General features: G+C 40.6%; 2 protein-coding genes and 1 non-coding gene across 3 annotated transcripts in view; 2 read left to right on the forward strand and 1 right to left on the reverse strand.

Annotated features, from left to right (window-relative positions):
* Window positions 1–19,363, reverse strand: part of ENTPD5 (ectonucleoside triphosphate diphosphohydrolase 5 (inactive)) — a 32,984-nt gene extending 13,621 nt beyond the window's left edge. The window contains exons 1-3 of the mRNA XM_007459723.1: window positions 19,353–19,363; window positions 17,000–17,106; window positions 10,890–10,955 (exon numbers count right to left, since the gene is read on the reverse strand). The gene's annotated coding sequence lies outside the window, so the exon portion shown is untranslated. The remainder of the gene's footprint in view (window positions 1–10,889; window positions 10,956–16,999; window positions 17,107–19,352) is intronic.
* Window positions 13,825–13,897, forward strand: TRNAG-CCC (transfer RNA glycine (anticodon CCC)). Its single transcript has one exon. It is a non-coding gene; the product is annotated as a tRNA-Gly (tRNA).
* Window positions 19,364–19,609: 246 nt separating the features above from the next.
* BBOF1 (basal body orientation factor 1) overlaps window positions 19,610–27,902 on the forward strand; it is a 36,321-nt gene continuing 28,028 nt past the window's right edge. The window contains 2 exon segments of the mRNA XM_007459789.1: window positions 19,610–19,683; window positions 21,599–21,827. Of these exon segments, the coding sequence (XP_007459851.1) occupies window positions 19,610–19,683; window positions 21,599–21,827 (303 nt within the window).

Genomic DNA, 27,902 nt, shown 5'->3' on the forward strand with positions numbered 1-27,902 from the left:
CTCTCTTTCTTCTTCTTTTCTTTGCTGTACTGCGTGGCTTGCGGGATCTTAGTTCCCTGACCAGGGATCAAACTGGTGCCCCCTGCAGTGGAAGTGTGGAGTCCTAACCACTGGACTACCAGGGAATTCCCTCTTTCTTCTTTTTGACTGATAAACAGAAGCTTCAATTTCTGAATTAAAGTTATAAAGTTATAAAAAAGTTACGAAGTCCCTGGTATTGGGGTGTTCACAGCCTTTAAAAATCAGGCCACCTGTGACAACAATATGGCCAGTGGCTTGCACATTCAACCACATTTTAAGGAAGTAAATCAACTTAATTCAAAAACACTTAACTAGACCATTATGGTTTTTAAAATATCCTTCACGGGTTAGGCCATGTTATCTCCATAAGAACTTGGAGCAGGTGGGCAAATTAAGACAGAAAGGCTCAATGACTTGTTGAAAGTCATAAAGCAGGTCAGTGGTGAGTTATGGCAAGTTACTGCCTGGTATTTCTTAACATGTCCTTAGCAAGACAAAAAACTTATAAGTGCTCAGCACTGTTTGTTCTGGATTTGTGTATCATGGTAGGTTGGGTACAAATGATGCAGAAAACCTAGAATGAGATACATGGAAAAATGTCTCCTGCATAGGCTGTATTTTCTCCCGGTATTAATGAAGAATGCCATATCTATCCTCTAAGATTTAAGGCTTCCTTAATTGCCCTTTACGTACTTTGCTCAAAACAGTTTTGGGTCTTCTGATCCAGCTTTCACCTCTGAACTTCTCCTTGTGTGAGTCACAGCTACTAGTTAAACAAGATCTAATTCCAAAGTCCCCATTCCCAGTCCACAAATCTCTAACAGAATACTTGGTATATCTGGAGTACAGATTGAGGATCCTTAATCATTCTCAGGTTTGTTGATCTCCCAGGGTTCATTTTATCAAAATGCCTCCCTTCCCAGGTGACATATCATATAAAATAAAGCTAATTAAAGTTAATTGCATTTGGAATGTAAAACTACTTAAAATAACTAGAGTTGTTCTGAAGTACCTCAAAGGCAGAGTCAGAATTATCAGTTTGAGCACTCTTCAAGGCTGAACTTCTGTCCTTAAGAATGAGAGCTACTGGCTAAGGAAAGGAAAACTCAGAATCTCAAACAAAGGAAGCTCATCTCAGGAAATCAACCACTGTAACAGGGCAGCTGCTTGGCCGGATTCATACTCACATCTTAAATCACTCCCTTTGGTGGATTCTTCTTTTACAGCAACTAGGCTGGTCATGTAGATCAATCTAAAGAACTGAAAAAAACAACCTTTCAGATTCTGAATATTAACAGATCATTGCCTTGTTCAAAGCTCAAACCATATTCCACATTCTCAGGAAGTGTATCTAGGGGCTCTGCAGCCACCAGCCTGCTTCCATCACTATGACTGATTCCACATCAACTTCTTCAGGGCTCACTCATATTTTCTCTATTATTGTGGTTTCTGAAAAGAAACTGCTCCAGCTTCTGTTTCCATTAAGCAAACATTTGTTTTCTTCCAAAAGAAATCTCAAGGAGAAAAAAAAATGCATAATAGGTATCTGTTTTCATGAAGTGAAAACTGCAGAGGCATACCAGGTGTTCAGTGTAAACTAAACAGTAGATTTTAGAAAGAGCAAAGGATGAACACATAAAACGCACCTTCTGCTCTCAACCCTTACCTTCTAACACCACTTCCAATCTCATTTTTCTTTAAGATTAGCTACTTTAAGGATGGTGTTAGAAAGGCTTACAACTTGGAGCACATATAATGGTGCACTATTTTACATGACACAGCCTACAAGGCTTGCTCAAACGCCCCCTTCTCAGAGAGTCCTTCCTTGTCTACTATATTTAACATCGCAATCCACCTGGTCACATGTACATCTTCTACCTTCCTTCCCTGTTTATTTTTCTCCACAGCACTTCTCACCTTCTAATACACTATATAATTTAATACTGGCACATAGCAGGTGTTGAATATATACCCTGAAGGGATGAACAGTGATCCAGTGACTCAGGGACTGTATCTCATCCATTTAATAAGAATATAATAGCTGACTTCCTTCCAAAAGGAGATTAACTACCCACCCATGGGAAGATCATGATTCCAAACTTCAAAGGATGGATTGTTTCTCCCAATGTGTTAATTATTTACAAAGTTTTATACGTTACTCAAAATAATGTACATAGACTGGAGAGTATATATTAGTATATTTAAATCCACTGCTTTCAGAATTGGTCTTCTCAATCTCTCTGGCTATCTCCTTATTCACCGCCAACAAAGCCCTCTCTTCAATTCTTTAGAGACTTTGGTGCCAGCTAGGGTTTGTCACTATGCCCGTCTTCTTCTAAGGTCTTTTCAGTGCATCTTTGTCTCTGTCGTAAACACCAGTCCTTCCCCCTCAGCCTCCCCAGAGCATCACACTCTGGATTTCCTTCTTCCATGTCACCCAGAGCTTGAGTCCACAATCCCACAGGACGCGGGCCCCACCTGTGTGCTCACCTGCTCACGCCTGCCCGATCTCTGTGAATCCTTGCTTTCACTGTTGGTTGCCTTTTGCTCTTTGCTCCTATTTCAGCCTTTCTGAATCAAGCTAGCTTCGTGAATCACATTCACCTTTGTGCTAGTTTGCAACTAACACATGGCATTCTGCTAACTCACTCCCTTCTGTATCCTTCATTCCTCCCTTATCCACCTTTCTTCTGAATATACATGATTGTCTGGTTCATCTACTTTTATAATAGTTAAGTGCCAACTGGCAGAATTACTGCCTATAGGGCTGAAGTTGATGAGGAACTGAATTCTGTGTGGTTTTTACACAGGAGTTATAATGAATGTTTTTACAACATTATTTAATAATGCTATGTTTACAATTAAAAATATATAACCATGTAAGAATATTATTGATTCATGTTTTTACAACATTAGCCCAATAGTAGAGAAGTGAACAGCACTCCTCAATAGCTTCCATCCTTGCGATGAACTTAGAAGGCTGGCATTGTCTAATTAATAAGCATCACTGAGTTTCTAATATATACCAGACACTGTGCTAGCTTCTAGATACAAAAGAGAATTCAACTATAGGCCCAGCTCTTGAGATCTCAGCTTACTAGAAGAAACAGACAAACCAACAGCTATATGTACTGTGGCCAGGTCTCTGATACAACTATGCACAGGGTATGACAGCAATGGACATAAGGGACAAGTAACTCATCTTAGAAGGAGAAGGATGGAGGTGGAAGGGAGTGGGAGGCTTTTTAAGGGACAAGAGGCATAACCTGAGTCCTGAATCGGAGACAGGATTTACCCTGGGGAGTGACACAGGAGAACCTTGAGAACTTCAAATATTAAGAGTTCAGTATGGCTGGAACCAGAATAAAGAGGACAGGTGTGAGAAACCATTGTTCTGGAGGCATCAAATCAGATTTCCAAATGAGTGGACTCGTTTCCCTTATACAGTTCCATGGTGACACCTGACAGTTATTTATGGCTTTCTAGTCCCTCCTTAAGCAAATATCTATATTGATTGACCTGAATAAAATGACAGTATTTCCCAACAGTGTAAAATAATGGAATGAGAGAGGTGACTAGAAAGGTCTACCAAAACGTCTGAAAACACTGAAATGTAAAAGCTCCCACTCCCAATTCTTCTGAGTTCCACAGCATAGGTGGCTTTAACAAAGTTAAAAATTAAACATAAAGCAAGTTTAAAGTGTAACTAGAATGAAAATTTTAAACAATAAGCTGAACCATGGGAATGGATTAGCCAAAACACCCAGAGCATAAGTTAGCCAAGCAAAGTAAAACCAAGGTGGGAATAATAAGGTAAGTCTGAGACACATTTCAGCACGGTAAGCAATGCCTCATTTGAGGATGTAACTTAGAACTTACATACCTGATACCAAGGGCCAGAGCCCTGGAACACTTTGCTATTTGAAGGGTGTAGAGGTGAAGGTACATAATATCTTTTGTATTTCTAAAGCCAAGTACTGAGCGGGGAACATGTCAGACATCAGGAAATACATCCTAAATGGACTTAGTACAATTGGGCTAACGGTATCTGCAGACAGGTGCGCTGGGGCAGGGAGCACCCTCTTTCCCAGTGTCTTACTATGGCTATGTATCACATCCACAATTCCCATTTCCCCTCCAAAGCAGCCTATAGGAGCGCTACTCTAGAAGTCTATTTATTCACATATTCATTCGTTCATTTAGCCATTCCAGAAATTATCAATTGCCTAGTGCTACTTATAAGTATAGCAGGCAAAGATGAATCATCTTAGACCTGCCCTTTAAGAGACTACTATAGGGCTTCCCTGGTGGTGCAGTGGTTAACAATCCACCTGCCACGGCTTCCCTGGTGGCGCAGTGGTTGAGAGTTCGCCTGCCGATGCAGGGGACACGGGTTTGTGTCCCGGTCCGGGAAGATCCCACATGCCGCGGAGCGGCTAGGCCCGTGAGCCATGGCTGTTGAGCCTGCGCGTCCGGAGCCTGTGCTCCGCAACGGGAGAGGCCACGACAGTGAGAGGCCCGCGTACCGCAAAAAAAACACAAAAAACAAAAAACAATCCACCTGCCAATGCAGGGGACCTGGGTTCGAGCCCTGGTCCGGGAAGATCCCACATGCTGTGGAGCAACTAAGCCCGTGTGCCACAACTACTGAGCCTGTGCTCTAGAGGCCGTGAGCCACAACTACTGAAGCCCGTGCGCCTAGAGCCCGTGCTCTGCAACAAGAGAAGCCACCACAATGAGAAGCCTGCACACCGCAGCGAAGAGTAGCCCCCGCTCATCGCAACTGAAGAAAGCCTGCGTGCAGCAACGAAGACCCAATGCAGACAAAAATAAATTAATTAATTAATTAAAAAAAAGAGAGACTACAGTAAACAGGAAAAAAATACATGTCCATTTAATTACCTTTGTAAAGTTAAAATGTGACAAGTACCACGGTTCCATGCTCTGAGATTTCAAAGCAAGGAGAGATTACTTCCAGCTGGGATGATCAGAGAAGACCGAGAGATTACTTCCAGCTGGGATGATCAGAGAAGACCTTGTGAAAGCGGTGGCATTTGAGGAGGGTACTGAAGAGGGGAACTAGGGACAGGAGCGGAGCGCTTTTCAGGAAAAAGAAATAATATGAATCAAGACACGGATGCAGAAAGGGGATGGGGGAACCCCAAGGGATAGTAAACAGAGCAGTTTGACTAATTGTAGTAGAAAATAAAACTGTAAAGGCAAACTGAGGTCAGATAGTACAACACACCAAATATTCAGCTAAGGAATTTAGACTTGACTTTGCAGGCGATGGGAAGCCACTGGAAATTTTGAGCAAGGGAGTGTCACAAATATGAATCTGGCAGTTACATGTAAGAAGGATTAGGGTGGGGAGCCTTGGTAGGTTCCACTCACTTTTCTAATTCTACAAGTGTTTACTGGTGCCTACGAAGTACTAGGTGCCAGAGAATGAAAGGTGAATAAACAGACTTTTTAATTCAAGACGCTCAGAGTGTGGCAGAGGTGACAGATACATATGCAAATAACCACATCTTTTAAAGTTAATAACAAAAATGCTAAAGGAGCCCAAAGCACAGATGACTAACTCTACCTACAGGATATGGAAAGGCATTGAGATGACATTTAAACTGATTATGAAAAATGAGCATAAGTACCTACATAAATAATAAGAGACATGCGTACAAAGAGCAGAGGGACTATGAAAAGATGAAAACAGATAGCAGGGAAGCTATGGAGAGTCTGATTTCATTTTTAAATTTCCTCAAGAATTTTCTGTCATATGGATTTGAGAAACAAAATGAAAACAAAAAAATAGAAGATTAGAGGGGAAGAGGTAGAAGAAGGTTAGCATTTAATGCCGAGGAAAGACTGTGGCCAAAGGAAAACAATCTGAGGTAATAATAATAATAGCAGCTATTGTTTATTGAGATCTTAATATCTGCCAAGCACTATGTGAAGTATTTTTCATGGATTATCTCATTTAATCTCACAATACCACCCTATTATTAACATCCCCATTCTAGAAATAAGAAAACTGAGGCTTAAGTAATTTAAGACCACACAGTAGATAAGTGATAAGAGCCAGAAACCAAACCCAGATGGACTAATTCCAAACCCCACAGTTTTAACTGCTAGGTCACAGGAAAGGTCAGCCAGTGTGGTACTAGGGAAAGGTAGCTATGGGGGTGGGGAAGACAGTGCAGAGCAGAGAAAGATGGTCAAAGACTGGCATCAGATGTGAAAGTCTTACAGTAGCTTGATCTCTTTCCTGTGCATGACCAGGATCTGTTCTGATCTGTTTCCTGCTGGTCTACCTTTATTACAGTTCCAGAATCTGACCATTTCTGACCACTTCCACCACCACTGCCTTGGCCGGAGCCGCCATCATCTGTCATATGATTTACTCTAATATTGTCCTAACAGATCTCTCCTTTTACCCTGACTCCCCTAGAGTCTATCTTTAACAAGCAACTAAAGTCATCCTTTAAAATATAAGTTAGAGCATGTCTCTCTCTGCAAAGTCCAACAATGACTTCCCATTTCCCTCAGAGAAGCAAGGTCCAAACAATAGCCTTCACGGATCCACCTGCTCTGCCTCCTACCCCATTACCTCTCTGACCTCATCTACTAACAGTTTTCACCTCATTCACCCCACCCACACTCTGTGCTTAAACGTCACACATGCTCCTGCCTTATGGCCTTTGCTCTAGCTGTCCCCACTGTCTGGAACAATCTTTTCCCATATATCCACGTGATGAATTCCTGCAACTCCTTCGAATCATTGTTCAGATGCCGCTTCCGTATAGGGGCCTATCTTTACTACTCTAAGCACTCTCCCTCACTCTCCCCTACCTCCATCTGCTTTCTCAATCCCCCTTACACTGGTCTACTTTTTTTCTCCACACCACTTATCAATTCTAACATACTACAGAGATTATTTACTATGCTTACTATCTGCGTTTCTCTGATAGAATATAAGCTCCTTGAGAGCAGAAATCTTTTTTTGTTTTGATGTAGCCCAAGCACCTAGAAGAGTGTCCATCCAGTAACGTGCTCAATGAGAAGTGACAATAGGAATAAAGCGCAAAGTGACATAAAAAGGGAGAATACTTTCATAGTTAAATTTTTAAGAGAGAATGATTAATGAATACCTATTCAATTTGTTTTAGGAGAAGCTATAATTTTCTTTTTCTGAATCTATTAGTTCTATAGCTAAATTCAATCTCTCTAACCAAACACATTCAACTGTTAAAACTGTGATAAAAGTGATTTTCCAAAAAAAATCTAAAAGATAGTAAACACTGTTTACATTGTCCAAATTCTCTTCTACATATCAAACCAATAAATATTTTAGGATACTGTATCTTAGTTATCTATTGCTGCACAACAAATAACCCCCAAACTTAGTTGCTTAGAATGACAATAAACATTTATTATCTCATAGTTTCTAGTTCAGGAATTTGGGAGTGGCTTAATTTGACAGTTCTGGCTCAGGGTCTCTCATGATACTGTAGTCAAGATGCAGGCTGGGGCTGCAGTCATCTGAAGGCTCGGATAAGGCTGAGGACCCATCTCCAAGATGGCTCACTCAATGGTTGGCAAGCTGATCTTGGCTGTCGGAAAAAAGTCTCAGTTGCTTCCCACATAGACTCTCTATAGAGCCTTAAATGTCTTCACAATGTGCTGGCTGGCTTCCTCCAGAGTGGGCAATCCAAGAGAGAGCAATGCAGAAGCAGCAATGCTTTGTATGACCCTTCAGGTCATACACTATCATTTTCCCCATATTCCATTGGTCATACAGACCAATGCTGATGAAATGTGCAAGAGGACTACACAAGGGCACAAATACTAGGAGGTGAGGATCAATGGGGCCATCTTGGAGGCTGGCTACTGCGTTATAACCAGTATTTGTATAGTATTTTGTATTCAGCTTTTTCTTTCCAGTTTATATATATCCCTATTAACACAACTTACATACTTCTTGCTTTAGAAACTATGTTATTCCAATGATATTAACTCTTTTTTATAAATTTATTTATTTATTTATTTATGTTTTATTTTTGGCTGCGTTGGGTCTTCATTGCTGTGTGTGGGCTTTCTCTAGTTGCGGCAAGCAGGGGCTACTCTTCATTGTGGTGTACAGGCTTCTTATTACGGTGGATTCTCTTTGTGGCACAGCACAGGCTCTAGGCGTGCAGGCTTCAGGAGTTGTGGCTCACGGGTTCTAGAGCGCAGGCTCAGTAGTTGTGGCACATGAGGTTAGTTGCTCCGCGGCATGTGGGATCTTCCCGGACCAGGGCTCGAACCCATGTTCCCTGCATTGGCAGGCGGATTCTTAACCACTGTGCCACCAGGGACGTCCCTCCAATAATATTAACTCTTAAAAATTAAAAATGTCATGGACTTTTAACTGCTCTGAAAATATCACATCCCACCACTTGAAGCCATTCATTTTTTCTGTCACAGTCCCAATATTTTACTTAAGGAAAAGAATTAAAGTCAGAAAAACTACAATTCAAACAATGTCCTGCTTGTTTCTAAGAGTGAAAATGAGTTTAAATACTTCAAATAAAAGTCAGATAATTTTAGAAAAGAGTAGGAAGAAAAGAAGTGAGTCATTACAGATTACAGACATCAGTTAATAACTGAATAATAAAAATTAAATACTAAATCAAGGAAGATACAGAGTGAAAATATATTAACAGAATAGCAACTTTCTTCATGCTACATACAGAAGAAAAATTCTAATACAATGGTAGTATTAATAATTAATACTTAGGAATCTGACTGCCAATGCAGGGGACACGGGTTCGAGCCCTGGTCTGGGAAGATCCCACATGCCGTGGAGCAACTAAGTCTGTGCGCCACAACTACTGAGCCTGCGCTCTAGAGCCTGTGAACCACAACTACTGAGCCCGCATGCCTAGAGCCTGTGCTCCACAACGAAGAGAAGCCACCACAATGAGAAGCCTGCACACCGCAACAAAGAGTAGCCCCCGCTTGCTGCAACTAGAGAAAGCCCGCGCACAGCAACGAAGACCCAAAGCAGCCAATAAATAAATAAATAAAAATAATTAATACTTAGGTACTGAAGAGATATTTGGTAGAAAGGGATAAGACTGACAACTGGCACAGATTTGAAAACCACTGAAAAATTTTATAACAAGCATTTTTCAAATATTAACTAGATAAAAAAAGGTTTATTAAAAAAACCAACTTTTATTAGATTGTTGCCAAGGAGCTATAATAAGACCTGTGAGCATGGAAACTACAGGGGAGAGATAGAACAGGAAAAAGAATTTCCCAATAATATGAGTTGTCTCATGTTGGTGGGGAGAGGAGAATTCTTGCCCCAAGGGCTCAGCCCAAATCTGATCACATTGTCCAAGTGGATTCACAAGTCAGAAGGCTGGTTGCATGAGATTTCTTTCAAGGTTCCTTCAACACTAAGATCAAATACTCTCTCAATAAAGGAATTGGAATTGGTAGTTACCAACAAATATAAACAGATTACTTCTTTCAGTACTTTATTCCACTTTAATAAAAACATCATTAGACATATGTCAAGAAGGCCCACTCTGTACAATGAACCACCAGAGTCTTATACTGAAATGAGGTCACACAGTGCGTGATTTCATTGTTGTTTCAGGCTTGACTTAGCTACAATAATCACCGCATAAGGAAAGCTGTTGCTACTGCTGCCTCACTTTCCTCACAAGTCACAAGGCCTTTTCTTCCCTATTCATTAAAAGTAGAAAGTCCTTTAGGTAAGAAGATACTATTAATCAGGAGGGGATTAATATTGCCCCAATGAGCAAATATAATGAAAATCTAAGGTGATAAACTATCTCTGCCTCCAAACCCATATTCACCATGGGAGGCACTTATTTGCAGAAGAGGAATTGCAAGGATCAGTGCCATGTGTCACTGTTTATACCGGAGTTTGTGAGAAGAGAAGTGAAAACATATTTTCCCTTTCTTGTTATCAACTGAAAAACAGCTACTCCTTCAAACATGTTGAATCAGTATGAAAAACTTGAGAAAGGCAAATATTACAATGATACCTCATGTATAAAGCAAGGAATAGGGGTGCCATATAAGTACATTCCCTCAAATGTGTCTTTTTTAAAAAACATTTATTTATTTATTTATTTAGGCTGCACCAGGTCTTAGTTGCGGCACACAGGATCTTCATTGCTGCACGTGGGATATTTTAGTTGAGGCACGTGGACTCTTAGTTGCTGCGTGTATGTGGGATCTAGTTCCCCGACCAGGGGTCAAACCTGGGCCCCCTGCATTGGGAGCGCCGAGTCTTACCCACTGGATCACCAGGGAAGTCCCTCAAATATGTCTTTACAATATTTCTTCTCTAAATACTATAACATTTTTATTTTAATAGTGTTTGGTAAAAATGTTTCTAAAGTGACATTTTATTTATGGTTCAGAGTTATGATTATAATCATCAGCTATATTTTTCTGTAAACTTGGGATGCCTTCAGGGACTATAGGTCTGTAGGACTGTTTGTCCTTCTGCCAACTAATAGTCACAGATTGCTATTTTTCCTTGACATCATACTATCTGTTATCGCTGATCAGTGTTGTCATGTGCCTGACTCCTTCAATAAGCTGCCATCATCTAATTTTAAAAAATCTTTTATGGGATATGAACCGGAGAGCCATAATCATTAGACTTTTATGTCAACTTACACAAATGAGGGCCTCTCCAACAAATAAGGGTTGTGGAATCTGTGACAGCTTTTACTGGCTCATTGATCCCTTTCCATTTACTATGAGCTCTCAGCTAGGAATAAGAAAGCATAAATCTGACCTATGGAAAAGTAGGGTATTACTTTATATAGGTTACTTACCAATATCTTCTTTTCCTTCTAGGCTTTCCGCTTTGTTTCCTTCAATTAATGTATCACTTTTTCAACCTACAGAAGATGGACATGGATACTCATAAGACCAAAGTTCTCTTTTTTTTTTTTTTTTTTTTTTTTCTTGCGTTATGCGGGCCTCTCACTGTTGTGGCCTCTCCCATTTGCGGAGCACAGGCTCCGGACGCGCAGGCTCAGTGGCCATGGCTCACGGGCCCAGCCGCTCCGCGGCATGTGGGATCTTCCCGAAACGGGGCACGAACCCGCGTCTCCTGCATCGGCAGGCGGACTCTCAAGCACTGCGCCACCAGGGAAGCCCCCCAAAGTTCTCTTTTTTTCTCTCTTGTCAGTATGCCTATTTTTGATTCAGTTATCTCTTTTTGCATTTCTGTTTCCAATCTATTCAGGAAAGCAGATCACCAAGTTAATCTCCTGACTTGTAGTCTAGTACTCTTGGGCTCTCTCTCCTCTTTCACAATTTCTTTTCAAACTACAACTGCAGCCATTCTAATAAAATCACTCGTTTACAAAATCAGTAATAACAAGGCGAGGTGAGGCACACTCCCTCTGAAAGCTAGAGTACATTACTGTGTAAATGTATGTGTGCACATGTATTGGGGGGTAGTGATTAAAGAGCTAATCCATAAACAAAGTACATAAGTTTATGCACTTTGTGAGGTTTTTGGCTGTGAAGAACTCAAATACCAGTTGTGTGTTCCACAATGTGATCGAGAGTGGTACTATTACATAATGAGTATGTGGTTAAAAGGGACTAAGCCAATCCCAGTCCTAGGTATATATCCACAAGATTAAAAACAGGGACTGAAATAGATATTTCTATACCAATGTTCACTGCAGCATTATTCACAACAGACGTGGAAAAAGCCCAAGTGTCCATCAACAGATGCACAGATAAACAATACAGTATACACAAATACAATGGAATATTCTTTAGCTACAAAAAAGAAGTTCTGATACATGCTACGACACTGATGAACCTTGAAAATGTTATGCTAAGACACATACAAAAAATATGATTCCACTTACATGAAATATCTAGAATAAGCAAATTCACAGAGACAGAAGTAGATTAGAGTTTACCAGGGGTTGGGATGAGGGGAGAATGGAAGTTATTGCTTAACAGGTCCACAGTTTTTGTTTGGGGTGATGAAAAAGTTTTGCAAATAGATAGTAGTGACAGTTGTACAACACTGAGTATATAATTAATACCACTGAATTGTATACTTAGAATGGTTAAAATGACAATTTTTATGTTATATATATTTTACCACAGTTAAAAAAACTTTTTTCTTTAAAAGCAGAGGGAACCAAGCACTGCAAACATAAGATCATAAGAGGAAAAACTTTGGCTACTATCTCAACAGAGCAACAGTTATGACAATGTTCATCCCTGAACCACCTCATGAGCCAAGTATGACTTAAATTCTGAAGGGTGGTACTGATACTCAGAAAATGTCTTTGAGCATCTGAGTTTATATAGTATCTTCTATTCTCCCAGAAAGAGAAAGTTAAACTTACCAATGCAACATAAACTTGAAAATTATACATTTAAGAGAGGATGTGAACAATGTTATAAATTCTAACTATAGGGCCTCCAAAGCAAACATTTTCAAGAAAGGTCTTCTTACATTTTGTTTACAACTTCAATGCTTCTCCAGGTATTCCCTTGGTATTCTAGGATGGAATGAGTGGTATCTACCCCTAAGCATGCAATCTTGCCAACATTTCTATTAAATTTTCCTTTTAAAAACACTTATATTGTGTACATGCTAATACACTGAACTCAAAACAAGAGACACCTCAAACTGGCATCTCCAAACATCTCCCTTCCTCCATGCCCCCACCCCATACAGAGAGGGTTAAATGGATTCTCTAATTTCCTGTCTTTGTTAATGGCACCACAAACTTCCTAATTCACAACTAAAATCTTCATCATCTTTGAATTCTCCTCTCTCATGCCCAATCTTTTATCAAGGATTGATGATTTTTGCTTTGCAATATCTTTCCCATCTCCTTCTTCCCTCCTAGCTTCTTGCTGATATCTAAAGTCTGGCCTTTATTACTTCAGACTTGGACTGCTATGGCCTCTTAACTGGTCTTCCAGTCACCAATGCCTCTCTTCTCAAACCCATATGCTACTGTCTTCCTAAATACTACTTTCATCGTTTTCTCACTAGACTGTAACCCATATCATGGCAGGGATTCATTTATCTTTGAGAACATTGCATAACCAGGCATATGCGATGGTTAGTTAATTCATCAATGTTTGTTGAATGAATTAATGAATATATAAGTCACATCACTTTCCTTCTGAAAACTTTCATCAATTTCCCACTGTCCATAACAGAAGTTATAAACTCAAATACTGAAATACCTACTGGGGCAGGCAGAAAATGTAAATAAGTAAAGGTGTGTGTAATCAACAGGAAGTTGTGGGGACTGTGTAAAATGGAAAGCACATGTCCCATCTTGTCCCATCTAAAGGGTAAGTTGCTTGCTGTTCCCACAAATTGCTGCCATGATGAAATACAGGCTCAGTATTGCCAGGTCTTCTGATTTTTGAAAATAAGCTAAAAGCACAGATTTCTATGTAGAATCTGGTTTTTAAAATAGTGGCAACTAATTCCATTAAAAAAACAAAAAATAAAAACAAAACTCAAAAAACCACCATGCAGGCCAAACAAAACATATCTATGGGCCAAATCCAGGTCTCAAGTTTCAAGTTGGTGACTCTGCTCTGTAGGATTAAAAGATAAACTTCTTGCCTAACATTCTAAGTCCTTCTAAGTCCCAGGCTACCTTAACCAAAGTTTTTTGCCCACTACTTTCATACAAGAACCCTTTGCTCTAAGCACACATCAGAGCCACCTGGAGGGCTTGTTAAAACATGGATTGCTGGGGGACTTCCCTGGTGGTCCAGTGGCTAAGACTCTGCACTCCCAATGCAGGGGTCCTGGGTTCAATCCCTGGTCAGGGAACTAGATCCCACATGCTGCCAAGTAAAGATTCTGCACACCGCAACGAAGATCCCACGTGCTGCAACTAAGACCCAGCACAGCCAAATAAATAAATAAATATTTAAAAACAACAAAAGCAACCAAAAAACATAGATTGCTGGGCTTCACTGTCAGCATTTCCAATTCAATAGGTCTCAAGTTGGGACTGAGAATCTGCATTTCTAACAAGTTACCAGATGATGCTGATACTACTGGTGCGTGGACCACACTTCGGGAACCGTTGCTCTAGTTAAATTACTCCTTGTCTCAAGCACACGTGATTTTGCTCATTTGTTCAACCTTCCCAGAAAGCCTTCCCTTTTACTTTCAGCCTACCTCCTCCTGTAAACTTTCTGACAGTCTTTCATGCCTCCAAATTCCTGTAGCACTTAGGGTCCATACCATTTCCACTTTATCCATCACTGCTTGGTGAATTTTATTGTTAACTGTGCATAGCTTCCAATGGGGAAGCTATGTGTATTGTATATTCTCAGAGGTCAATGTCCAGGTCAGCACCTTATACACCTGACTGTAAGCCACTTGAAGGCAGGGCCCTGTCTTGCCTCCCACTGTACCCCTCAAGCTATCAGAGCTTGGTATTCAGTTGGTACTGTACCTACTAAACATTTCTTAAATGAATGAACATTGGACAGATCCATGAAATGAAAAGTGCAGATAAGCAGGCTTGAAATTTGGGTATATAACTTTTTTTTCTATAATTTATTTATTTATTATTTATTTGGCTGCATCGGGTCTTAGTTGCAGCACACAGGATCTTTGCTGCAGCGCAGGCTCTTCGTTGCAGCATGCGGGATTCTCTCTAGTTACGGCACAGGGTCTCCAGAGCATGTGGGCTCAGTGGCTGTGGCGCATGGGCTTAGCTGCCTTGCAGCACGTGGGATCTTAGTTCCCCGACCAATCCCCTGCATTGGAATGCAGATTCTTAACCACTGGAACACCAGCGAAGTTCCGGTATATAACTTTTCTTAAAGAACTGACTTTAAGGGGGGGAAAGCGGTGGGGGGGGGGGGGGATGAATTGGGAGATTGGGATTGACATGTATACACTGATATGTATAAAATGGATGACTAATAAGAACCTGCTGTAGAAAAATATAAATTAAATAAAAATTTAAAAAACCCACCTGACTTTAAGTCCTGTGTAATGGTTTTGTCAGAAAGGACAACTAATAAAAATTGAATATTTTGCAAATAAATTGCCAATAGACAATAATCTGTGGTAACAGATTCTGTATATAAGTACAACAGTGAATGTCAAAATGATTTGAAAATTTATAAGATTATATCCTTTATCTCCAGGATTCCTTATCCTCTGTAGGGATGTGAACTAGTCATTATATTGTTAGGGGAAACACTGACTGAAACCGCCCACCCTGGCCAGGCACCACAGTAAGCATTTGCATGAGTTATCTTGCGACAGGAGGTCCTGGTAAGGAATGCAGAACTAACAAACCACCACAAACTGGAAGAATTCGGGAAAGGTCAAAAGAGAGGAGACATGAGTCCATATGTCCTACCAACCTCCCAGAATCCTCCTCACTGGAATCCATCTTGGCTGAGTGATGCGTGTGCCACCAGGAAGGACGCTGAGTCAGAGTGATTGGCCAGAGACAACCCAGAAACTAACCCCATTATCATAAAACCTGAGACTGCGAGCCACATGGCACAGCAGTTTTCCTGGGTCCCCTTACCCTCCTGCTCTCCACCCGGGTGCCCCTTCCAAATAAATCTCTTGCTTTGGCAGCACGTGTGTCTCCTCAGACAATTCATTTCTGAGTGTTAGACAAGAGCCCACTCTCGGGCCCTGGAAGGCGTCCCCCTTCCTGCAACAATATCACAAGATGATAGCTATTTAATAGAATTCTATATTTGTACCACATGTAATGAAAAAGTAGGATGAAAGTAACTCTCCATGATATTCAGAAATATTGATCATATGACAATAAATGCATCCAAGATTCTAAAGGGTGTGTGAAAACAAAACCAAAAACTGTTCACCTGGTCTCTTCTACTTATAAAACAGCATCAGCTATCAGGCAACTTCAAGGATGCTTTATGAGTAGAACCTCGGTCTCCAAGCTAAACCAGAATAAAGCCACAGATGACTTTAGAGAGTAAACCCAATTCTGGAACTACTGGAAGAAAAAATTAGAAATAATATGTATTTTGAGATATAATCCTAAGTTCTTATTTGGCTTTTTGAGCAACTCCACACTTGATGGTATTATAGTCAATGGGACAAGAGAAAAGTTAACATCTTTTGGCAAAGACAGAAAATCCAATTCAGGAAAACAAAACAAAACCAACCCAGGAGCAAATGAAGTACATTTACAGCTTTAGAACTACCATGAGACCCAGCAATCCCACTACTGGGCATGTACCCTGAGAAAACCAGAATTCAAAAAGAGTCATGTACCAAAATGTTCATTGCAGCTCTATTTACAATAGCCAGGACATGGAAGCAACCTAAGTGTCCATCGACAGATGGATGGATAAAGAAGATGTGGCACATATATACAATGGAATATTACTCAGCCATAAAAAGAAATGAAATTGAGTTATTTGTAGTGAGGTGGATGGACCTAGAGTCTGTCATACAGAGTGAAGTAAGTCAGAAAGAGAAAAACAAATACCGTATGCTAACACATATGTATGGAATCTAAAAAACAAACAAACAAAATAGTCTTGAAGAACCTAGGGGCAAGACGGGAATAAAGACACAGACCTACTAGAGAATGGACTTGAGGATATGGGGAGGGGGAAGGGTAAGCTGGGCCAAAATGAGAGAGTGGCATGGACATATATACACTACCAAACGTAAAATAGATAGCTAGTGGGAAGCAGCCACATAGCACAGGGAGATCAGCTCGGTGGTTTGTGACCACCTAGAAGTGGGGGATAGGGAAGGTGGGAGGGAGGGAGATGCAAAACGGAAGAGATATGGGGACATATGTATATGCATAACCGATTCACTTTGTTATAAAGCAGAAACTAACACACCATTGTAAAGCAATTACACTCCAATAAAGATGTTAAAAAGAAAAAAAGATAGCAGAGATGTAACCTCACATCCAGATACTTGCCCTACCTACCAGGACCATAATGATCTTGTCTGCATGAGGATTCAGCCGAGACACTCCACATTTCTATGCTGACCAGGAACCATGCAAACTGGGCAAAAAAAGAATTACAAAACCAAGTCAACAAAACAAGTGCTTATCCCAAGTTTTAAACGCATTAGCATTCTAAACAATAAAACAAAGCATGGGATTTCCCTGGTGGCACAGTGGTTAAGAATCCGCCTGCCAATGCAGGGGACATGGGTTCAAGCCCTGGTTGGGGAAGATCTCACATGCTGCAGAGTAACTAAGCCTGTGCGCCACAACTACTGAGCCTGAGCTCTAGAGCCCGTGCTCTGCAACGAGAAGCCACCACAGTGAGAAGCCCACAAACCACAAGGAAGAGAAGCCCCCGCTCGCCACAACTAGAGAAAGCCCGCACACAGCAAGGAAGCCCTAACACAGCCAAAAATAAATAAATAATTAATTAATTAAATAAAACAAAGCAAATCTATTCAGCGAAATAAACTTCATAGTAAAACTACCTACAAGAAAGTATGAAAGGAACTGCTACCAGATAAATTGCTAAATAGCAACTTCCTACTCTACTATCTGTACCATTGGATGTTTTTTGCGAACATATGACTGAATAATAACATCCAGTTCTTTGGCAGAGATGTGAAGGTTCAGAAGACTAGAGATTCTAGACCTACAACTACTACAGTGTGAATCTGGGCAATTCTCTTAGTCATATTCAAGCTACAACAGCTTTAACTACAAAATCAAACTTAAAGTCAATAAAAATATGCTGTATAATAAAATAACTATGATGTACATGTAAGTAAAGTATTATGCATATATATTAAGAAATAATCTTGTTACAGTCAAATTTTCATGTTTATAAATGAGTCTAAAGACAACAAAAGTTTTGGACTGACTTTCATATTCACAGTAACCAATTTTTTAGAATGAATTCCAAATGTCAAGCCTCTGACAGATGCCCTACCCTCTCTTTTCTGCATGTTCAGAACCTTAGACACATAAAATCAATAACTTTATAGCTTCTATATGAGAATAAACCCCTTCAATGTATGATAATTCCACCATGGGCTCAAGGAAATGTGACATGCAAATAGAGGGGGGGAAAGCACCAGGAAGAGGGTAAGCCACTATCATGCAAGCAGATGGTATGGCTAAAAAGATTTCCAGCGCTCATTAATATTAACACCAATCAGCATGTTCCCCCTAACCACTGAATTCAGAAACAGAAACGGCGTAAGTGGAAAAAAAAAGGTGTGTGTGTGGGGGTTGCATCAGAGACCTCTGGAAAGGGTGTAGGGATTAAGTTCTCCTTAGCGAAATGGAGAAGGAAGATGTACAATGAAGTTTTTAAAGGAATTTAAAATTCAATTTGAAAGGGAGAATAACGCACAGCAGAGCTTCAATCACAAGTTTTCTAACTGTTGTCCCGGCACCTAGAATTCCCTGTCTTCCTCAGTGACTCCCGGACTAACTCACTGAATGAAGGCAGAAGCACAGAGCTCCTCCTCCAAAAAAAGGCGAACAGTACCTTTCAGTACTACTCCTTTTCACTGGCGTGCTGGAGGGGCGGGCGGAGGGGGGCACCAAACCAAACCCATAACGCACCAAAATGCATGAGCTTTCAACTTTACGCGACTCGCAGAAAAAAAGAAGGCTGCGAACGCGAGCTTATTAGCAAATGGGAATCCGGGGCTGGCCCTGGGAGGTCAGCGCCGGCCCCGACAGTACAGAACGGGACCGAGGGCCTGACCCCAGCACACTCCTCTTCAAGGACTCTCCTCGAGGCCCCGGAGCCTCTCCCAACCCAGGGGGCAGCCCTTCTCTCCCCGCCAGGCTCTCAGACGCCAGCAGGCGAGGCCCGCCTCACCCCCAGCCCCCCTCAGAGGAGTCCTCAACTGCCTCACCAAAAAATGTTTGGCCTGGGAAGCCCGTTGGCTGCGCCATCCCTTACAGAATTAGCAAGAGTTAAAAGCCAGGAGAGGGAGAAGGAAACCCAAAGAGTCGGGGGCAGCTTCGGGAGAGGCGGAGCAGGGACGAGAGTGAGGCTGCCACGGTCACGGTGGCTGCAGCGCGAGGGAAGGAGAGGACGCACGGGCGAGACGCGAAACGCTGCAAACCCGGCGAGAGCGACGCTCTGACGACCGCGGCGCGCCGGCCGGACCCGCCGCGAAGCCAAGCCTCCTTAGCAGAGAGCGCCCCCACCGTCGCGCAGCCTCCCGGGGCTGGCCCCTCCGGCCTTCCAGCCCGCCCCGCCGCCCTCCCAGCCCCAGCCCCCGCCCACGGCTGGCTATGGTGTGTCCGCACTCGCACACTCACCGCGCGCGCGCGCCTCCACGGGGCGGCCGCCCGCCGCCCTCGGCGCTATCTCCGCCCCGCCCCCTGCGCCCGGCCAGTGGACTGGGCCCCGCAGGGCGGTGTCGGGGCTACGTCACGGGCGCGTGCGCTCTCTGAGCGCAGGCAGCGGCGCGCGCGGGTAGTTACGTGCTCATTGTGCCCGTTGTCCTTGGAGACGGGCCCGGGCCTGGGCGGCGTAGAGAGGCGCCAACGGCAGCGGGGCCCCTGGAGAAGCCAAGATGCCATCGAAGGGAAAGGATGAAAAGAAAGGGAAGGGTAAAGGTAAAGCCAAAGGCGAAGACAAGAAGAAGAAGTAAGGAGAAGCCACCCTGGGGTCCCTGCTCCCTGAGCCTACCCTCCCGGGACTCTCAGGGGCGGGCCAACTGGCGCCCTCCCGCCTCCCCTCCTGGACCCTCCTCTCTCCCCGCTTCTGAGGACAGCCCCCATTGTTCAGATATTACCAAAATGCACGCCAAACCATACTTCAACTAAGACAAGAGTGTGAGGCTTGGGACCCTGAAGTAACTTAGACACAGTCCCTGCCTATGTGTAATGTGCTAACGAACGAGGAGGAGGCTGATACGTTCCCGAAGAACAGAAGTAACATAGGACCGAATGAAGTTAAGTGCCAGTGGAGGGAAAAAGAATAGAGAATGAGGAGGAAGGGTTAGTTCTGACCCTAGAAGTGAAGGTCAGGATAACATGTTTTAGGATATCGAAGATCCTCTAGGCCTGTGCTGTCCAATAGGGTAGTCACTGGTCACGTGTGACTATTAAAATTAGTTAAAATTAAATAAAATTAAAAATTCAGATCCTCATTTGTACTGGCTACACTGCATGTCCTCAGTAGGCACACGTGGCTAGTAGTGGTGACTGTATTGGACAGCCCAGATATAGAGGATTAACACCATCACAGAAAGTTCTGTTGGACGGCATTGCTCTAGACCGGTGGTTCTCTGCCTGGGGTGATTTTTGGCTACCAGGAGACGTTTGTTAATATCTGGAGACATTTTTGGTTGTCACATCTGGGGACCTCTAGTGGATAAGAGGATGCTGTTAAATATCTTACACTGCACAGGACAACCCCCAGCCCCACTCTAAACAAAGAATGGTGTAGCTCAGAATATTTGTAGTTGGGAAGCCCTGCTCAAGGCTTTAAGCTTCTCTAGAATAGGCACTAAGCATTATTCACAGTAACTCCAGCACCTAGAAGAGACCCTGGATCATAGAGGATGCTTAATATTTGTTAAATAAACAAATTAAGGTGTCTGCTTGTCTATGCTTCAACTTGGATCTCCCCCCTCCCCCCCGCACAAGAACTATGCTCTGGTGCTCTGGGTTCATTATTTTTTGCCTGTAACATGATTGATCTCAGCTATGTGGTTGAGATGATCGTGGACATCCAAAGGATCTCTGGGTGATTGGTAGTTCCTTGGGCTTTTTTCAAGGATTCCTTTTGGTTCAAAGGAAAACATAAAGGATTTGACCAATTCAGGTAGTTATTCATGTCTCCGCAAAGTGATCAGAATTTCTGAAGTGGATAGTATTGCTCTAGCACTAAAGCTTTGCAGGCTTGGAGTTGCTGCTAGATTGCCACTAAACCTATTAGATGACCCTAGTGGTTCCTAGACATTGGAGTCATACACATTGTCCAACAGCACTATATATGGGACCACAAGGAAATCCTTGCAAAGTTTATAAAGTAACTTGTTTAAGAGAGTAATGCATGCTCAATACAGAAAGTTTAGGAAACATAGAAAGTCAAACAGAAAACAAAACCACCTGTAGTCCCATCATCCAAAGATAAGCACTACTATCATTTTGGAATATTCTTTTTCTTCTTTATAAAATGATAGCCCAATATACAATTTTATTTGTAACTTTTTCCCCCCAATGTATTATATAAGTATTCTACAGTGTGATTTTTTAAAAAGTATAACTGTGTAGTTAGTCTAGCCTTTTTTGGAAGTGCCAAGGGCTTATCACATTCCTGGAACTCACTAGCATGTTTTCTGTTTTTGACCATGCAGCTGCAGTGCTCGTATCAACAATGAGAAACACTGAGGCTAACAGACCATACATATTTCTTATTAACTCATTTATCCAACAGTATTTGCTCATATGTGCTAGGCAAATGCCAAGCAAAACAAATAACAATAAAGAGAAAGGTGTAATACTAATGTAGTAAAGAAATAGTTATATGCTGTCAATGTCCTCTTCCTGTGCAGGAAGATGATAAAAGTTGAGGAATCTGCCATGGAGAGAGCCAAGGCCAATGCCTCCCTTTGGGAGGCCAGGCTGGAAGCCACAGAACTCTCTAGGATTGAGTATCGTGATACTTCCCGGAGACTGGCAAAATGTAATGAAGAATTAAAGAAACAGCAGTATAGAATGGAGAAAGACACAATGTCTGTATTGAACTACCTGAAGAAACAGGATCAGGAGAAAGATAATCTGGTAGGTAGGTAGAAACCCTCCTGAGCCTTAGTAACTACCGCTGTGGTTATACTGGTGTGTTATATATTTCAAGGATTTTAATTCCTGGAAATCTCATCACATAGTTAAGACACTTCAATTGACTTTATCTCTCCTTTAAGCAACATGTTATTTCAGAATGGCTTTACTGTCAGAATTGGCTCTTTCTTATTTTCAGCCTTGTCCCATGTTTTCTTGCCTGAAACAAAGGTTGATGATCCTAAGGGAACATTATGATCAACTTTATTTTAAAAACAAGACCATGATATATGACCTATATATATATATTATGATACTGATAACTACCTAAGTAATTAATGATCTGTAAAGCAATTCACCCATAATCCGTGATCACATGGTTATGAACCCAGCAAGTTGAATCCCTTTTTTTTGGCCTGTTGAATCTTGAATTTATCTTATTGAACTTTGCTGAAATGTTGGGAGTAGAGCTATCATTTTAGATCTGGGAAAAAAAGGGAAGGGAACTAACATTTTGAGGCCCCTGTTTGTGCCAGGCACTATACTAAGTACTTTACCTCTGCTATGTCATTTAGTCCTTTTAATAACCCCCTGTAGCTACAAATTGTCATTCCCATTTTACAGAAAAAGAAATTGACTTTCAGGACAGGTAACTTGCCTGAAGTCTCACAGCTAGTGGGTGGAACTTAGGTGTGACTTAAATTCTTCTCTTTCCCATCTGCTTCTATGAGTCCCATGGACGCCCAAGGAAATTTACACCACACTTCATTCCCATGTATGTTTTTGTATTTTTACTATTTATGTATTATACATCCACAAATAATACATATTATAGTCTTGTTTTAAAATTTATATTAGTAGTGTCATATTGTACATATCTTTTGCAACTTATCTTTTATTTTTTTGCGGTACGTGGGCCTCTCACCGCTATGGCCTCTCCTGCTGCGGAGCACAGGCTCCGGACACGGAGGCTCAGCAGCCATGGCTCACAGGCCCAGCCGCTCCGCGGCATGTGGGATCCTCCCAGACCTGGGCACGAACCCATGTCCCCTGCATCGGCAGGCGGACTCTCAACCACTGCGCCACCAGGGAAGCCCGCAACTTATCTTTTTTATAAAACATGTTTTGTGGTATATTTACAAAAATCACATGATTCAGTTCATTGTTAAGAAGTTGATAATGAGCATGCTTTATTTTTTCATTCATTATTAACTGCTTTATAATATTCCATCAAATAAATAAATAAACCAAAATTTATTTGTTCATATCACCCTATGGGTCAGTTAGACTCCATTTTTTCATTATTACAAATAGACCTTCAGTAAACATTCTTGTGTATGTCTGCTTGTGCCCATATGTGAGAGTTTCTCTAGAGTAGACACTTAGGAGTTAAATTACTATATTATGAGGTATGCATAATTTCAACTTCATAAGGGTTTAAATTGAACTCCAAAGAGGTTATACCAATTTGTACTTTCACGAACAATGTATTAAAGTGAGTTCCCATTTATCCACATTTTGTGAACACTTGATATATATATTTTTTAATTAATTTATTTTATTTTATTTTATTTATTTTTGGCTGCATTGGGTCTTTGTCACTGCATGTGGGCTTTCTCTAGTTGTGGCGAGTGGGGGTACTCTTTGTTGTGGTGCGCGGGCTTCTCATTGCGGTGGCTTCTCTTGTTGCAGAGCACGGGCTCTAGGCACGTGGGCTTCAGTAGTTGTGGCACGTGGGCTCAGTAGTTGTGGCTCGTGGGCTCTAGAGCACAGGCTCAGTAGTTGTGGCACACGGGCTTAGTTGCCCTGTGGCATGTGGGATCTTCCCAGACCAGGGCTTGAACCCATGTCCCCTGCGTTGGCAGGCAAATTCTTAACCACTGTGCCACCAGGGAAGCCCCAAACACTTGATATTATACTTAATAATTTTTGCTCAATTTTATGTGTATAAATTGGTATGTCACTTTAATTTGTATTTTTCTGATTACTAGTTGCTTGAGCATCTTTTTTATGTTCCTTAACCCATTTTTTATTGTTTTTATGTGTTTGCTTCAGTATACATATTGGAGTGATGCAGAGCGTTTCTTCTACATAAGGATGACTTGCAAATTCATGAATCATTCCATAATTTTTTTCAAATGCCACATTTTCAGGGAGACCCTTGCTCACTACCCTGTTTAAAATTAAAACCATCTCCCTTATTTTATTTTCTTGGTAATATTTATTACCTTTTGTCATACTATATGCATGTTACTTATGTATTTATTTTCTCTTTTCCTAATTAGAATGAAACCACACAGAAGTAAAGAATTGGGGGCCTTTTTAAATTGTCGTTGAGTGTTGTATCTCCAGCATCTAGTATGGGCCTGGCACATAGTTGGCACTCATTAAAATATTTTTGCATGTGTGAATGAATGGATTGTGATTGCACTGATGCTTTGGAAAAGTTAATAGAAATCAAAACTAAGATCAAGATGATATTAGAAGCATATCAGAGAAATCGGACAACTGAACATTTGTGTGGATTTTGTGTGTTTTATTAAATAAAGTAATTTTTTTGTACATTACTTTTTTTAACCCTCTTTCCTAGGCGACTTCCAATTTTAAAATTACTCTGAATAGTATGCATTATTAAAATTGTCTGCTATAAAGTATTATTCTAAAATAAGCCTTTAGGCCAGCCATGCAAATAATTTTCAAAATTCATTATATAGAAGCTTTGTGGTCTGCGTTAGCTAATTGATATTGGTCTGCATTTATCGGTATCACTGGTATTTCCTGATTTTCATCTGCCTCCATGTATCAAAGACCAGCATCTGGCTGTAGCAAATACATAATTTTCTCACAATCATAGATACCCATTAAAACCAAAGAAACTACTTTGGGAGGAAGAAGTAGAATAGATTCAATATACCCTGGTCAATTAGTTCTCTTAGAGTTTTGTTATTCATTCTACTATATCCTAGAAATGCGTTATTTGCTTAAACTTTATTTAAACTGTTTATAGTCTTCATGTTAATTATAGAAATAATAGAAGTGAAGTGTGTTTTGAAAACTATTATATCTTGGACAAAATTAAGAGATTTCACTTATGGGTTTTGGTATTTAAGGCTTTGTTCAAGCAACACAAAATAAGTCTCCTGTGGCATGTGGGATCTTCCCAGACCAGGGCTTGAACCCATGTCCCCTGCGTTGGCAGGCAAATTCTTAACCACTGTGCCACCAGGGAAGCCCCAAACACTTGATATTATACTTAATAATTTTTGCTCAATTTTATGTGTATAAATTGGTATGTCACTTTAATTTGTATTTTTCTGATTACTAGTTGCTTGAGCATCTTTTTTATGTTCCTTAACCCATTTTTTATTGTTTTTATGTGTTTGCTTCAGTATACATATTGGAGTGATGCAGAGCGTTTCTTCTACATAAGGATGACTTGCAAATTCATGAATCATTCCATAATTTTTTTCAAATGCCACATTTTCAGGGAGACCCTTGCTCACTACCCTGTTTAAAATTAAAACCATCTCCCTTATTTTATTTTCTTGGTAATATTTATTACCTTTTGTCATACTATATGCATGTTACTTATGTATTTATTTTCTCTTTTCCTAATTAGAATGAAACCACACAGAAGTAAAGAATTGGGGGCCTTTTTAAATTGTCGTTGAGTGTTGTATCTCCAGCATCTAGTATGGGCCTGGCACATAGTTGGCACTCATTAAAATATTTTTGCATGTGTGAATGAATGGATTGTGATTGCACTGATGCTTTGGAAAAGTTAATAGAAATCAAAACTAAGATCAAGATGATATTAGAAGCATATCAGAGAAATCGGACAACTGAACATTTGTGTGGATTTTGTGTGTTTTATTAAATAAAGTAATTTTTTTGTACATTACTTTTTTTAACCCTCTTTCCTAGGCGACTTCCAATTTTAAAATTACTCTGAATAGTATGCATTATTAAAATTGTCTGCTATAAAGTATTATTCTAAAATAAGCCTTTAGGCCAGCCATGCAAATAATTTTCAAAATTCATTATATAGAAGCTTTGTGGTCTGCGTTAGCTAATTGATATTGGTCTGCATTTATCGGTATCACTGGTATTTCCTGATTTTCATCTGCCTCCATGTATCAAAGACCAGCATCTGGCTGTAGCAAATACATAATTTTCTCACAATCATAGATACCCATTAAAACCAAAGAAACTACTTTGGGAGGAAGAAGTAGAATAGATTCAATATACCCTGGTCAATTAGTTCTCTTAGAGTTTTGTTATTCATTCTACTATATCCTAGAAATGCGTTATTTGCTTAAACTTTATTTAAACTGTTTATAGTCTTCATGTTAATTATAGAAATAATAGAAGTGAAGTGTGTTTTGAAAACTATTATATCTTGGACAAAATTAAGAGATTTCACTTATGGGTTTTGGTATTTAAGGCTTTGTTCAAGCAACACAAAATAAGTCTAATTATATTTTACACCTGTCCTACATGACTGAGGACTGTCTCAATTTATTTTAAAACATTTTCAGGGTTTCCTTAAACTATTCTAAGATTATTTACAACAGTATTTCACTTCTGTATCTTCTGATTCTATAATCACGTCAAGGAATTTTTAGTTTAAAAAGCTACTCAGATTTCCTACTAAAACATACCAGCATCCTTGGAGAAATGATTGATTCTAAGACTGGAGCAGGGAGAGTAAAAAATGAACTAAAAAATGAATTTGGAATATCTTGTGACAGGAAGTCAGTAAAAAAAAATTAAAGGACACGGCGGGTAGCTTGAAGGGGTTCCCACTGACCAAATCTGGGACATTCAAAATAAATAATGACAGTAATAAATTATAACTGAATAAAATGAGTCCATGAGTGCATACAACTAATAGATAAACACATACATTAATAAATAAGGGAGAGGGACTTCCCTGGTGGTGCAGTGGTTAGGAATCTTCCTGCCAATGCAGGGGACAGAGGTTCGAGCCCTGGTCTGGGAAGACCCCACATGCCATGGAGCAACTAATCCTGTGTGCCACAACTACTGAGCCTGCGCTCTAGAGCCCGTGAACCACAACTACTGAGCCCATGCATCGAGAGCCTGCGCTCTGCAACAAGAGAAGCCACCGCAATGAGAAGCCCGTGCACTGCAACGAAGAGCAGCCCCTGCTCACCACAACTAGAGAAAGCCTGCTCGCAGCAACGAAGACCCAACACGGCCAAAAATAAATAAATAAATTTATTTATTTATTTAAATAAATAAGGGAGAATAGAAAGTTTTTCCTTATAGTGGAATGCAGTAAATTATTAAATTTCCACGGAATGATAGAATTAGAAAAGTCACCATTTGGCTTCAGAGTAATAATTGATTCAGTCAAGAACAACAGTGGATGCTAAAACTAGTGGGTGAAATTTTGATGAGCAGAGGATATTTGCATAGTCTCAAAATATCTTCCCCGAAAATACTTAATAATTACAAAAGGAAAAATAGTAACTTCTAAGTGGAGAAACCTGGCAGACACAATCTTAACCAGTTGATTACAATTAACGTCAGTCACTTCATGATGTGATGCAGTGACAAGGATACATCATCACTTAGGCAGTGTATGCCTGCCAAAAGGGCATAACCTGAATCTTGTCATGAAGGAACATCAGACAACTCCAACCCTGGCCAGTATTTTTCAAAAACTTTGATATCATAAAAGACAAAGGCTGAGAAACTGCCCCAGATTAAAGAGAGTAGGATATATGACAACTAAGTGTAATCATAATCAGGGATTACATCCTGGACCAGGAAAAGGAAAGTTACAATAAAAGGACACCATTGGGGCAATTGATGGCAAAATTTGAACATGGACTATAGATTAAATAATAGTATTTTACCAATGTTAAATTTCCCAATTTTGATCATTGTACTGTGCTTCTAAGAGATTGTCCTTTTTTTTAGGAAATACATACTGAAATATTTAGGGGTACAGGGGTATGATGTCCTAGACTTATTTTCACATGCTCCAGAAAAAACAGTTTCAAACATCTGTATCATATATACATATATTTAGATAGACCTATCATAGAG

This window comes from Lipotes vexillifer, unplaced genomic scaffold (genome assembly GCF_000442215.2).
Source record: "Lipotes vexillifer unplaced genomic scaffold, Lipotes_vexillifer_v1.1 scaffold39, whole genome shotgun sequence".
Lineage (NCBI taxonomy): Eukaryota > Metazoa > Chordata > Mammalia > Artiodactyla > Lipotidae > Lipotes > Lipotes vexillifer.